General features: G+C 45.2%; 1 protein-coding gene across 1 annotated transcript; it reads left to right on the forward strand.

The window, feature by feature from the left end:
- The first annotated feature begins 1,107 nt into the window (after nucleotides 1–1,107).
- Nucleotides 1,108–13,563, forward strand: FAM83A (family with sequence similarity 83 member A). Its single transcript, XM_063173658.1, has 5 exons — nucleotides 1,108–1,630; nucleotides 1,819–2,428; nucleotides 5,220–5,387; nucleotides 6,620–6,744; nucleotides 11,430–13,563. The coding sequence occupies exons 2-5, from the start codon at nucleotides 1,853–1,855 to the stop codon at nucleotides 11,989–11,991; spliced, it is 1,431 nt and encodes a 476-aa protein (XP_063029728.1). The 5' UTR covers nucleotides 1,108–1,630; nucleotides 1,819–1,852; the 3' UTR covers nucleotides 11,992–13,563.
- Nucleotides 13,564–14,087: the final 524 nt, after the last annotated feature.

Raw genomic sequence — 14,087 nt, forward strand, 5'->3', positions numbered from 1 at the left:
GCCTCGCTCCTCGCTGGGGCCACGGGAGGACAGGGCCCGGCCCGGCCCCTCCTCCGCCCACAGCGGGCGGGGTCCTGTGCTGCCCGTGCGGGGGCTCGCAGTGATCGTGTGGGACCGCAGCGTGACAGCGGGGCTGCGCTAGAGTGACACTGTGAGGCCCCATAGTATAACCTGTGAGGAGTTATACTCCCCCATGTGAGGGACCAGGCTGACCCTGAGGGACACCGGGGTGACCATGAGAGATCGTGGCCGAGGAGGGGAGGGCCGTCCCTGGCCCCGATCGGCGTTGGCAGGGCACAGTCCTGCCTGTCAGGGTAATTAGATGGCATCATTTTCGCCCTAATTGCGCAGAACAGGTCAGGAGATAATTAGTGACTTTCGGCCGCGTCTGGCAGCTGCGGGCGGATGTTGGGGGCGGAGGGAGGGTCGGGGTAGTTTTTAAAATCACCCCAGAAGCTCCGGCCGGCCCCGCCACCGCCCCTCCTCGGCCCCACGTGGTCGCTCCGGGATTAATATCCGAGCCTTTTCATACTCTTCTGTGTTTCGTACATCTTTGTCTCATCTTTACGTGTGCTTTTTTTTTTTTCCCCACCCTATAGGGCACCTGACATAGCCCCAGAATCTGTGAAGCTGCCCTGAAAAGCTGTCCCTGAAGACGCCCGTGCTGCCGAGGCCAGGGCGGCGGGACCCTCTCCCTGCCCCGCACGGCCCCAGCCGCCCTCACACGAGCCCGGGCCGGCACTCCCAGGACCCCGCATCCCTCTGGAGCCGTGGCACGGACACGGGGCAGCCCCAGGGGCCAGGCCAGCCCACCGGGGCGCGGGAAGTGTGTCACGCGTGGCGCTGCAGCCAGGCACGCACGCAGGTATGGACGGACACCCGGGGCAGCTGCGGCCGCCCCGCCTCCCTCGGCCAGACCGGCCGGCCCGGCTGCCCCCGGGCTGCCACCCGCGCTCCATCCCCCTAATGACACAGCACGGAGCTGCCACGGGGGCAACGTGACTCCAGAAGCTGCAGCCTGGGAAAAAAAAAAAAAAAAAAAAAAAAAAAAAAAAAAAAAAAAACCTCAACCAACACACACAAAAAAAAAAGCCTTAAATGCGCACAATCAAGTGATGAGTGTTTGTATTTCTGATGCTTTGAGGCCAGCTCACAACCCTCCCTCCACGTAATATTCAGGATGTTTGGGAAGGGGTATTTTGCTTTTAATAGGGTGGCGTAGTCACAAAGCTTTAAAGAAATAAGTGAGTGAATCGTCTGTGGTAATAGCACCATACTCCGGACGGGGCACAGTGACGAAGTTCACATCTATTTTTAAGCCTGCCTGGCAGCATGTAGGTGCAGAACAGAGCCCACGACCCTGTTTGCTGTTCTGCAGCCATGGACATGGCTGCTGTCTCTGTTCCAGTTCACCATCTGAGCTGTTTTTTCTGCCTAACGAATACTATGGGAAGACAGAGAAGCCTCAAGCTGTTTTGAAGATTGTGCAATGATGCTTGGGAGCCTACCTGCTTTTGCTTGAGTGCTTTCCTCACTCATATTTCACAGGATGCGACAGGAAGGGAAATACAATCGAATCCGACGGCCGTGGTAAATTTGACTCGAATTCTTCGTATGCCCTGGGGCTGAGGTGGGTGCCTCTCAGATCAGCAATCTAATCAGCTTTGCATTTGTGTCCCATCTGGAAACAGATTGCTGCCGGAGTACACCAGCACCTGAGAAGCAAGCTTCAGGTTCATTTTGAAGATAATTGTAGAGACAAATTCAGGGAGTGTGAATTTGCCTGTGGTAATAAGATCTCTTTATTTTTATTCATAGTTAATTCGTTCAGCCGAGGCGATTTCATGCCAGAATGCAATCCTCAAACAAGAAGGACGATTGCTCTGCCTATGGCACGCATATGCATGGTGCCTGCCCGGCAGATCGGCTGCTGCGACAGAGAGCCATGAACCACCCCAGACACATGGGCAAGATAAAGAAGAGGCTGGAGGATATCAAGAACCAGTCCCTGAAGTTGACAAAAGTGGACTTCAGCCACAACGAAAGCATCAGATTGGCCACCGACGCCTTCTTGGATGGTGGGACAGACTCTTACCTGGAAACTCTAAGCAAAGAGGGTGAGGTGGATTTCCTCTCCTCGGTGGAGGCTCAGTACATCAAGGATAACGCCCGCGAGTCTTTCTATGCACAGGAGTCCCCGGGCGCCGACGGGGCAGCCGCGCCGAAGCAGAACGACGCCGGCTCGCTGCCGTCGGGGACCTACTTCCCCACCATTTCTGACAGCAGCGAGCCGGCTCTGCTCCACACGTGGATTACTGCAGAGAAACCCTATTTGAAGGAAAAATCCACGGCCACTGTGTATTTCCAAACAGAGAAGAACAGCAACATTAGAGACATCATACGCCGCTACATCCACAAGACCACTCAGGTATGAGGAGAGAGTTGTCCTTCCCACTGCACTCAGTTCTTTCTTGCTCTTACAAACTTAGGTGAACATGGTGTTTAATCCAAGGCAGCCCTGTGCATTGCAGTGTAGCTTTGCTCTAGAAAGTGCCCGTGAGAGCTTGTTGTTGGACACAGGCAGTGCTTTTAATTATTTTTTTTAACTGACACCAAGATTTTTTAATGTTGGTGGCTTAAGTAAAAGCATCCCTCTTCTCACTTGTAACTTTCCATTCACCCAGTAGGTTAAATGTGCTGCAGAAAGGGCAGCTTGGCTTTGTCCCTTCTCATGCACCACCCCAGCAGGATGGTTTTATCTGCTCACACCACTGAACCATTAATGAGAATTAAGCCTAAGTGAGCTCTCAGCCATTAGGAATTGTTGAGAGGATCTGTGGGAGATGTGGGTGAAGGGGAGGCCAAAGAAAGGCAAGTATGTCTGGTATGTCAGCAGCCATCCCCAGAGGAAGGAAATGATCCAGAAAATAAACCTTTCATCCCTAAAATGTTGCCTGTATCAGTTAAAACATGATGTGGGCTCCATACAGAGACTCTTCAGCATAACCTGGCATGTGGGAAAGGTGCAGGTGCCTCTGACTACACACAGGTGGTGGAGGCCACAGAGGTGCCAGCCACAAGCCACAGCCAGGCTGCCCACGCTCTGGGAAACCAGGAACTGAGCAGCTGGAGTGGGACAGAAAACTGATGCCATGTGTGTTCTAGCAGCTCCCTTGTTTCCCTAGGAAAAAAAAAAGATACTTCAGGGCTGTGTTTACCATCATCCAGGAGTTTTGCCCTTATATAAATTCAAAAGAGCAGCAGCAGTTTCACCCAGGAATGGTCAGGAGCCAAGCCAGGATGCAGTGGTGCTGCCCAGCACAGACTTCCCTGTTCTTTGGATTCTTCCACTTTGTTTTTCCCCTGCAAGGGCAGGTCTGGCCCTGATAACACAGACTGTAAGGGCAGGGGAGAAGGATCCCTGTTGGCAACTGCTCTCAAAGCCTACAAGTGCTTACCAAACCAGCAGAATGAAATGTCATATACTTTTAAGTTGGAGGCATCAGAAAGATGCAGAAACAGAAGAAATATCTCTGGAATAATAAAGTAGGCATCCGGTAAAATATCACCCAGACCAATTTTCTGTCTCAAGAAGAGAAAACTTGTAGGTGAAAATTTGGGAAATGTCATATAAACCCATGATTCACCTGATCTTTTTAATAATCTAATTTACATTACGAGAGTGTGCTGAAGTGACACTAACAGTACAAATTTGTGAACTGCTTTTTGAGCAGTTTTCCAATGGCACCAGTTATTAATTATCATCTGGTAAGAGTCCATCCTGGATAGCCTGGTATTTGATATAGGCATTACACAATTAAATAGCAGAATAAAGACTGTGTTTATGGATGATCTCAAACTGCAAAGGATTGCCAAAGGATGCTACAATTTTAACACATTTGTGGAATTGGTGCAAATCACAAAATGAAATTCGAGCATAAGAAATGAAGAGTACTGCAAGTAAGAGAGGAAAGTCAGGTACAGAAATATAAATTGGGAACAGGTGGTAAAGAGCAGAACCAGAGAGAATAGTCTGGAGCTGGGGCATTAACAGGAAGTGTGGGTGTGAGATATTTGACATAATTGTGCTCACCTAGCCATGGCAAAGCTCTTTCTGAAGCACCGGGCTTTGGCAGCAGGAGGAAGGTGTGGGATCCTCACTGCTCCTCAGAGAGTTTGGCTGCCTGAAGAGGATGATGGCTGCACAGGATGTGCCTGGTCTTGTAGCATATCCTCATGGTGGCAGGGGGAAGGAGCTTGCTGTTAGGTGTGGGCTTAGGCTTTGGAGTGAGATTCAGAGCAAGCTGGAAGCAGTTAATAAGAGACATCTACAGAGATGCTGGAAAGTTTGTTTTGATTGAGGTGATATCCCATGAGCAGTTATCAAAGGTTCCTCTCCAGTCAGTGGAGAAACAAGAACCTCCTGAAGATAAGTCAGGTGATTTCTGGGCTGAATTGACCCTTTCCATGGGTCAATTGACCCTTTCCATGGGCAAGAGCAGACATCAGACAAGACCAGCACTTTCTAGTATGGAACTAGTTTTATATAACATTTGCAGTTCCCTTGATCCACACTGGCTGCAGGCTGTGCATTTAAATAGTTGTCAGAGCTTTTATGCCCAGTCCTGAGACTTTTACAATATTCTGCCAGTTGTGAACTGGGGAGCATGGATGTGTGGTCAAATTCTAACAGTGAGTTTATAAATCAGTATTAAAAAAAAAAAATGGAGCTGTTGGAGTCTACCCACCACCAACAACAACAGGGTGAGGCTTTTTAAAGCCAGGGCTGTCCAGGTGTAAATCATAAAAGAGAAAGCATCATCCAGGGATTCTTGCAGAATGTGTGTGGCTTATGACACCTAGGGAGCCTTGTGGAAAGGGCCATGGTCTTCTATTTAGCCACATCCTTATAATTCTCTGATAAGTATTTGAATATATTTCCTAGTGCTGAAATCTCACCTACAAATTCATGTGTCATCTTGTCATATGTTGTGTGTTATACTGGCTTTATATGAGGAATAAAACAATGAGACAATATGTTTAATCAATTTAATGATTCAGGCACTTACAGGGAGAAAAACAGAAAAAATATCCACATATAACTAAATATTTGTGTTTATTGGAATGTTTTTAAACAAATAAACTACATCACAGTGTCCTCATAGCAACCTTAAGTGATGTAAATGGACTCTGCTAATGCCTCTGCTCTTTCTCTGAAGGTGTTGGCCATTGTGATGGATGTGTTCACAGACACTGAGATTCTCTGTGACCTGCTGGAGGCAGCCAACAAGCGCATGGTCTTTGTTTACCTGCTGCTCGATCACAGCAGCGTAGATCTCTTCTCGGAGATGTGCGACAAGCTGCAGATTTCTGAGGATCTCTTCAAGGTACTGTGGCTCTGTGGAGCTCCTGGGCTGAGAGCTGTCTGCCTAACTGCAGGCACTCTGAGCTGCAAGCATGGTTATGCTGGGGTCAATCCACCTTCTAATTAAAAGGGTGCAAGAGATTTCCTGGGGTAGTGTTAGCACACCCAATTCCTCTTTGAAGATGCCTACATTTCCCCATGGATATTATAGAAAGGTAAGGCATTTCCATTAGGTCCCCAGATGAAAATGATCTTGGCCCTGAAGTCTTACAACAGGACTTAGATTTCCCTAGTAGAGTTATCTAACATAGGCATTAGAGCTGCTTCTGTTTAATAGCTCTGCAGCAGCTGTGGTCTGGCAGCCACAGGGACAAGGTGCACAAAACTCTTTTGCATAGCCATAGCTTGGTTGCACTGTGTGGCTTCTGATAAAATGTGTTAAAGCTCTTTTAAAATTTTAACATATTTCTGATAAAATATGTTGAAAGCTCTCAAATTCAGGTGGCTGTTAGTTTAATCTGCCTTCATCTCTGTCAGAAGGAGCTGGCTTTAAAAGAATCCCTCCTAGGGATTATTTCAGTTGTTGCTTGAGATGCTGTAGAGCTGCTATGGCATCTGCCTGGGGATGGGGGATACTGCAAGGCCACAGACCTCTGGAATGGCAGCTGTGGGCACACAGGAGACCTGAGGGCATCTTACACATACACCAGACACCTGGTTTTCAACAGCTGAATTCCATCCCAAATATATAAAGAAGCTGAAATTAATAATGTGTGTTCATAGGTGTTTGCATGCCTGTAAACCCTCGGTCCTAAGGAGAGTGTGTCCTTGCAGGCCCAGGGGGATTGGAGGAGCAGAGGTTTTGCCCTGCTGTGCCATGGCACAGGCAGTGTAAATCAGAGTATACAGCTACAGCAGATTGTGCCTGGGGTGTCAGTGGATGGCTGCTCCCAGCTATGGACACATCTGTGCTCCTTTGGCTGGGGTAGGGTCACTTACTGTCACACAGCTCAGCTCCACCTGCATGAGCTTCCTGCAGGTTTGTCCCCAGCGCAACAAGTAACCCCTGGCGAGTGAGAGACCTTGGCTACATTTCTTCTGGACACAAACCTCCAAATATCACATCAGAGAGTCCATAAAGAAATTTGACTGTGGGGCAGTGAAGAGCTAAAGGCAGTGGGGGAAGGGGGTCCTCCCTGTCTGATTTTTAATTAAAAAGACATGTAATTCACTCAATTTTGTTTTTATTTACAGAATATTTCAGTCCGCAGTGTTACTGGAGAGGTTTACTGTGCCAAGTCAGGCAGGAAATTTTCAGGAAAAATTCAAGAAAAATTTCTTATCTCTGACTGGAGATATGTGCTTTCTGGATCTTACAGGTGAGATAAGCCATTGCACTTCATCTCTAGGTACTCTTCTATGATTTTTACTACTTCTTCCCAAAAAAAGTGCCATGGAAATCTTTGTAAGGTAAGAAGCTTTTGTTTAACAAAAAACACCCCATGTTTTCAAATATGTGCCCTTTTTCAAAAATCTATTTAACTTGCTTTAAAGCTGCCCTTAGTTCTTTATGGAGCATGGGTTTTAATTTAAATGCTCAGAAACTAATGTAAACAACTTTGCCAGTGCAGCCCTGGGGCAAAGCTAGAAATGTGTACAGCTTAATATTATGCTTTCCTCATTGTTAGGGTTCTCAAGTGTTGTGATCATGACATGATACATTTCTGTCTCCCTCGGGATCCCCTAATTAGCATATGTCACTCAGCTTATCTGAGGATTTGTTCTTCATATGACAAATGTAGTGATTAAAGGTACAACAGAAATACTTCAGAGACTTACTGTTTCTCCATGTGTTTCATTAACAGGTAGGCAGTATATACCTACATAACTGCTGTACCTTTGTTTTTTCCCTTTTTAAATTTTTTTTCTTTGTTTGTTTGTTTTGTTTGTGCTGCTATAATTATTTCAGGTAGTGGATATAGCATCTCAACAACTGGATTTTTAATTAAGATCCTAGATCCTCTGGTCAGGGAATTTCAGGAGACTGAGCTTGCATCAAATAAATGAAGTTTCTGAGCATCATGGCTACATAGATATGTTTCAGAAATGACCAAGTGTATCCTAGAAATCCAGGTACAAAAATACAAGAGGTGATTATTTAATTTAAAGGATGTGATTATTTTTCTTAATCCCAGTTTACAATTCGGAAGCTTAAATGCCTCTGGTCTGATAAAGCTGTACCACCAGGAAGTTTACACAACTACAGTAACAAAGGAAAAAGTGAATTTGTGGGGAAGGGCTGCAGGAGCTCAGATGTGCACTAACACAGGCACCCACTTTTCATTACATTTCCAAATGAACCACCAGACAAAACTCAGTGGACAATCAGGGTTGGGGCTTTTTTATTGACTGTTCTTTTGTTTTCTTGTTATTTTGGGTGTTTTTTAATCCCTTGTCAAAGATGTGTTAAAATCCAACAAAAGACTTGCATAGAGAAGTGAAGGATGTGTGGGAGAAGGACAGAACAAGATCTATTTTCTTTGACCGAGAAGCTTCCTTTTGGCTTCTCTTTCAATACCAAAACCACTACAAACACCTGAAGTCCTGTGCAGTCACTTCTGTCTTTCTCTACTGCTGTTGAGTATCTTCTAATCTCAAATACCTTGTCAAATTGTGTAATTCCATATCTAGCACACAAACAGAGAGGGTGTTGAGGAACAAATCTATTTAAAATTATAAAAAACTATTTAACTTCAGCACCAGTTTGCAATTCACATGAGTTATAGCTGGCTACCAGTTAATGTGGCATTTCTTGCTAGCTCTGACTTTATCAACCTGAAAGATTTTTGTTATGCCTAAATCTTATCCACCAACCTCTTCAGGTATAAACAAGAATGATGTTGAGTGAAACAGACTCCAACTCTTCTGCAATGCATTTGTTGGAAATCACATTGGAGTTGATCTTAAAAGTGATACAAAGATTTTAAAATACAACACCAAATTTCACCCAAGTGCTGAGCTCTGATAGTTGTGGTAGTGGTGGGGGAAACAGGCTGAGGAAATAAAATAGCCCTTCAGGACACACTCTCAGTTTTTATTGCCAGTGTCTATGGTGAGGGGTTAGAATGCAGTATTTCTTTTTGCTGTCCCTGTGTCACTCTACCTCATCCTATGGTAACTGTTATTCCATTTTTTAACAACTTTGAAATTAGATAGTGCATGAACTCAGCATTCCTAAAGAAGGCAGAATGAAAACAGCAGAAAGCACAGACCTTGATCCCCAGGGGCAGCTGAGTATGTCCCTGGCTGCCACTCTGAAAGCCACTGGCCTCCTCAGAGTCAGCACCTAACAGCTCACACAGACAAGCTCTGCCAGAGCATCGCTTCAGCTGGGGCAGGTTTGTCCCACACAGGTTATCCTGGTACCAGCAGGCAACACAAACATCTGGGGTAACCCAAACCTGAGCCCAGCTGGAAACCCCAGTCTGTCCTTCCTCCCATTTCAGATTCCATGGGTGTTTGGCTGCACGTTGCTGCAGCACTGCAAATACAGGGATGAGAACATCCCTGCTGAACTGCAGCTCCAGCAGTGCAGAGAGGACATCCATTATAAAGCAAGTCCAGTGCTGAACAGGAGAGGTGGGATTTGATTGAAAACACCATAAATGAGAGGGTCTGTAACAGGACATAGGACAAAGCCCTGGAAAGATGGCTGAGCAGTATCCAGTATCTATCTGTGCTGGCCCCAAGCCAGGCATCATTTCTTTGTGTTTTTTTCTCTTTTCATGGGCTTCACCCAAAAAAACTGGGAGAAAAGTAATCCCTCTGGGCAGGTGGTGACAATAACAGACTTCTCTGAGCCTGTCCCAAAAGACAATTGTAAACTAAGGAGCAAAACAATTGTAAACTAAGGAGCAAAACAAGGCCTAAAACCTAAACAATGCATCTTCTTTTAAGCATTAAGCCAATGAAAACCTGTTAAGTCTTTTATGCCAAGTTCTGTTTTGTTCTCCAGCAAAGTACACAGGCTGTAAATTGCTGTGACTCACTACACAACCAGCCCACAAGCTTTGTCTATAATCACAAAGATCTTACCTTGTAACTCTGAGCTGACCCACTTGCCATTGGTTCTTGGAGAATCTCTGGGCTGTTCATTTGATCTTTCTCTGTTTACAAGGGTTACAGGTAAAATCAATGACCCACAAACTAGGATCTGTCTGTCAGGTACTCCAGGAAGAGATACATGTGGGAGTAAATTATCAAAATTGGGCAGAATAGGTTTTTTCCTCTGATTAGGCTTTTAACAGCCATTTACAAGTGTAATTGATTTTTATTTCTGTCTAACTTTTCCTTTATAAACTAGGTCTATCTCTAGCACATAAAGTATAAACATGATACTTTAGACCTCAGCCCTTTCATGAGTTTCTAACCTTCAATGCAGATATCCTAGAAAAATTGTGTGCATTTTTAAATTTACTCCTGACCTATTGTGTCTTTAACAGTCAGATAAGGACATGCAAAGGTTTAGAGAGCACTGCTCAGTGAATAAAGGCAATGTTGAGGTGGCACAGCAGATGTTACACACCCAGCAGGGAGTTAGCTTGCTCTTTACCTTGGCTCCCATGGTTTTGTTCATATTTAGAATTATTTGAACACAGTGGATGAGAAGTGCCTGAGTTTTAGTAACTTACTATGTGTTTTCATGTCCAGTCATAAAATGTACAGTATAAATTGTATGGATGCCCAGTGGCATTGAACTACTGATTTCTTCACTCCTCCCCCTGCTCCTGAAGCAACAGTATAAAATCACTGTACACCTCAAACCCAGCCCTCCTTAGGAATGCTCTGGACAAGCAGATGTAAATTGAGTGTCTTAATGCCTCAGTATCAGCTCAGGCTGTCAGTCCCACTGAGCTTCACAGGAGTTTTATCAAAACATGACAAGATTTTAAGTGCACACACCTACAGCCAAATCTGGCTCTCAGCAGCCCTTGTGCAAATGCAGCATAGCTAATAAAGTCACACAGGAATAGCCCTGGCAGAGTTTTGCCAACACAGAATAATCTCAAGCTCAAATCCACTGTTGCTCTGTATCCTCTGCTGCACAGCTCAAGCCCTGGTCAGTTCAGGGAGTAATTATATTTCATTCTCTCAACTATGCTCATTTTATTGGTGCTGCTGCTGCTCAGACACGGCAGCCTGCACAACACAACCAAGCTGCCTTGTGGTTTTATAAAAGCGCAGATTTATGTTTGCCGAGCGGATTAGGGAAGCATATAAAAGAAAAATAATTTAAAAGCTGTGGGTTATCCTAAGGTGCGTCTCTGAACTACCAGAATTAAAACTATTGTGGTGTTTCTCCCTTACTTTATAGCAAAGTATTACATTTATTTTTGGAAATGCTGTAGGAAATATTTGTAATTTCATTTTCTGTGTAGTGAAGAAAACAAGCTGTTATCAGGTGTGGCAGCTTCCTTTGTGGTATGGGACGTGACAGGAAGGTTGGGATTTTAAAGTGTTTCTCTGGACAAATGCAGAAAGATTATGGAAAAATGGAAACAAAGGATGGTTCTTTTTTCCTGGTCTTTTTGATGTCACTTGAAGTGGCTGAGAGTTACCAAGTGGAATGGCATGCTGCAGGGTACAGGTACAATTTATGTGTGTGCTGATAAGAGGTGGCAAGACCTGAATTTAAGCACTGTGCACGGAAGAGAGGTCCTCAAAAGAGGGGTTCCTTTCCATGGAACAGACACCCGTACCTTGGGTATTATATCTGACATTTATCCGTGCAGTGGATCCGGATCGCCACTCCCTTCAGGAGGTTGCATAACGTTGCTAGGTTTCTTGAAGGTTTTAGAGGCAGCTGAAACAACAAAGATTGATCCAAGTTAAAGAGCACTGATGTGAACTGACCTGAAATTCAACTTCGACACCATCTTCATCCTGTGTTTAGACAAGAAGCTTCAGCAGTAAAACACATTTGCCTATCGCATCACCCCTGCGGTGATCTGCAGTTCCTGATGGCCGGCGTTAACTCTAACCCTTACCTTGTCTCTTCTTCCAGCTTCACGTGGCTCTGTGGCCAGGTGCACCGCAACCTCCTCTCCAAGTTCACGGGCCAGGTTGTGGAGCTGTTTGACGAGGAGTTCCGGCACCTGTACGCGCTGTCCAAGCCCGTGCGCGGCCCCCGGACGCCGCCGCGCAGCCTCCCGTTCCTGTTCAGCCGGAGCTGGGCGCCCCCGCGCAGCCTCCCCTACAGCGAGCAGGGCAGCGCCAACACCCTGTCCGACTTCAGCAGCCTCTCGGCCGGCAGCGCCCACCAGAGCAAGCAGGGCCCCAGAACGCTCATGTTCAACAGCAACTTCAGCCCGCAGTCACCTCTGCAGCGAGTCAATTCCTTCCACAGCTACATGTCCTTCACTCCGCCCCCTCCGCAGCCTCCACAGCAGGCCATCCAGCCTAACTACTACCAGCCGCACTACATGGCCACCGAGAACGCCACCGCTCCCTATAACAACATGAACATGAACATTTACAGACCTATAAGGCTCAGGCAAGAGGAACCGAACAGGACGGGGTTAAGCTCATCCTGGAGATGCCTCCACAAAGCTAACCTGTTTGCATAATAACCACCTTGTTTGGAAATCCAAGTAAATGTAGTGAGGACCTGTTTAGCAATCACTTGTGTACTGATGAATATAGAAATTCTGTATAATACCAATGAGGATGATTTCAAGCCTCTTGTTTTGTTGCTTATGGATGCTTCATTTCCCTGATTAAAAAGCCAAGGCTGCTAATGTGTGAACCTCAGGTGCATCAGGATCCCAGGAAGAGCACATCTGAATAGTGCTGCTCACACACTGCTGCTGCCTGTCACCCGCCCCTGGTGGCATATTCGTGTACCAGAAGGACAGTAACTGTTCCTTATGTCCAGGCAACTGAAAGGGGGCAATGCACAGTTTACAGCTATGCATTTTGTACACTTGAATAAGGAGACTGAAGGCTGCTATTTGTGGCAGCAGCAGGATACCTTTGTGCTCTCATCAGACGTTGATCTTGATTTATGAGGGACTGTTTTTGGGCTGGCGGGGAAGCACAGGTCCTGCCACAGCACTCAGAGCTCTCTCATTGAGCTGCACAGCAAGGATGGCTGTTCCCAAGGATTCTTAGGAAGGGGCCTGGTACCCTTGGCACGGACTGAGAGTGACAGTTCTGGCTGTGGGAGACACATTCACCCCACGTCCAGTTCCACTCATCAGCAACACGGGTGTGTCCCAGCACAGCTGGTTACAAATCTCCAATCCTACAGCTCAGAGCAACTTTCCTTATGCAGAGCACATGTGAAGGTTCAGACTGGAAAATGAAGCTGAGTTAAAGAAGCAAAGTCCTGCTAGTAACACACCAGGACTGAGTTCCAGTTCTTTTAATTGCACATGGATCTTTGAAATCCTTTCTGTGGTCATCTGATTGAAGGTGAAGTTAGAGATTCTGCCAAGTTCTTCATGGCCTCTAATTTTTAAAGATAAACTGGGTGTCTGTAGTGCCCATGGACTAGAGTTACAAAGGTTCAGCAGTATGAACCAAACCTGAAGAACTTTCTGCCAAAAAATCCATGAAAACTAAGGAAGCTCTTGTAAGCAAAAGTAAGAAAATTCATGAAACAAAGGATTTCTATCCAAAGTTACCAAGATGCCTAACAGCTGTTGATTTATCAGTAGATTTTTTTGTTCCACACCTGCTTTGAATCATTTTTCATATGCCTCCAACAGAAAAGAGAACCCTAAACACATTTGCACTTCTGGCCTGTTTTTCCTGACTTTTCACCTGCTTAAAAAGGAATACAATTTAATTATGTAGACTGTGGATGATGGTAACTGTATGTGAAGGTGTAGAAGGTTTTTCATCCTTGGAAGAGCAATAATTTTGGAAGGATACCTGTAAAGTTTAAAGAACATTATGAAAGGTACAGGATGGACACATCCTGCTCTAGCTTCAGTATGGGTGTTTTAACCAGTAATACCAAATTTTGGAGTCCATAATAATAATCAACTATTGCATACAAATGTAAATTCTGTACATAGCAACATTTTTTGGATTCCTTGGGGAGAAGGGAAATTTGATTTTCATTCCTATGATAATTCTACTTAATTATCTGAATAGAGCAAGAATTTAAATAAAAGAGAATACTTTTTTCTTCATATTCTATTGCCCTGTACACCTTATTCTATTCTCTTTCAAAAGCTGAATGAGTCCCGTGCAGTCAAAGCCCAGATAAAGAAGAAACAGAAAGAAGAAATCAACAGGAACAGAATTAAGGTGTCCAAAGAGACTAATTAAGATTTTCCTTCTAAAAGTGCTTCATTTCACTGGTCCTGTTGTGGCCCAGCTGGGGTGGTACAGAGGGGATGTGGGTGGAAGTTTGTAGACCTTGATTTCCTCAGGCCATGACCTGTGAAGTCCATGGAGGAGCTCTTTTCACCTCTGTGGGGCAAGACAGTTTGCCTACAAAAGAAGTTTTGGAGAACATAGCTAATGAAAAGTTGGTAAGGGTCAAGCTAATAATCCAGAAGGACCACTGTGAGTAAATTTCAGCTGGATCAGGAAAACAGCTTCTGTTGGTTCAGACAACATCTGAACTTGAACATCAAGTGAATGAAGTTTCAGTTTTGATGGAAAACAGTCAGTTTACAATGTCAGCAATGAGTTATGCTAAAAATCCTAA

This window comes from Melospiza melodia, chromosome 1, assembly GCF_035770615.1.
Source record: "Melospiza melodia melodia isolate bMelMel2 chromosome 1, bMelMel2.pri, whole genome shotgun sequence".
NCBI classification, from domain to species: domain Eukaryota; kingdom Metazoa; phylum Chordata; class Aves; order Passeriformes; family Passerellidae; genus Melospiza; species Melospiza melodia.

What these genes read in the sequence shown, in the direction of transcription:
- FAM83A (XM_063173658.1), top strand. Translation starts at nt 1,853, where the DNA reads ATGCAATCCTCAAACAAGAAGGACGATTGCTCTGCCTATGGCACGCAT. An exon ending in ACATCCACAAGACCACTCAG is followed by an intron (nt 2,429 to 5,219) that starts GTATGAGGAGAG and finishes CTTTCTCTGAAG; the next exon opens with GTGTTGGCCATTGTGATGGA. An exon ending in GTGCTTTCTGGATCTTACAG is followed by an intron (nt 6,745 to 11,429) that starts GTGAGATAAGCC and finishes CTCTTCTTCCAG; the next exon opens with CTTCACGTGGCTCTGTGGCC.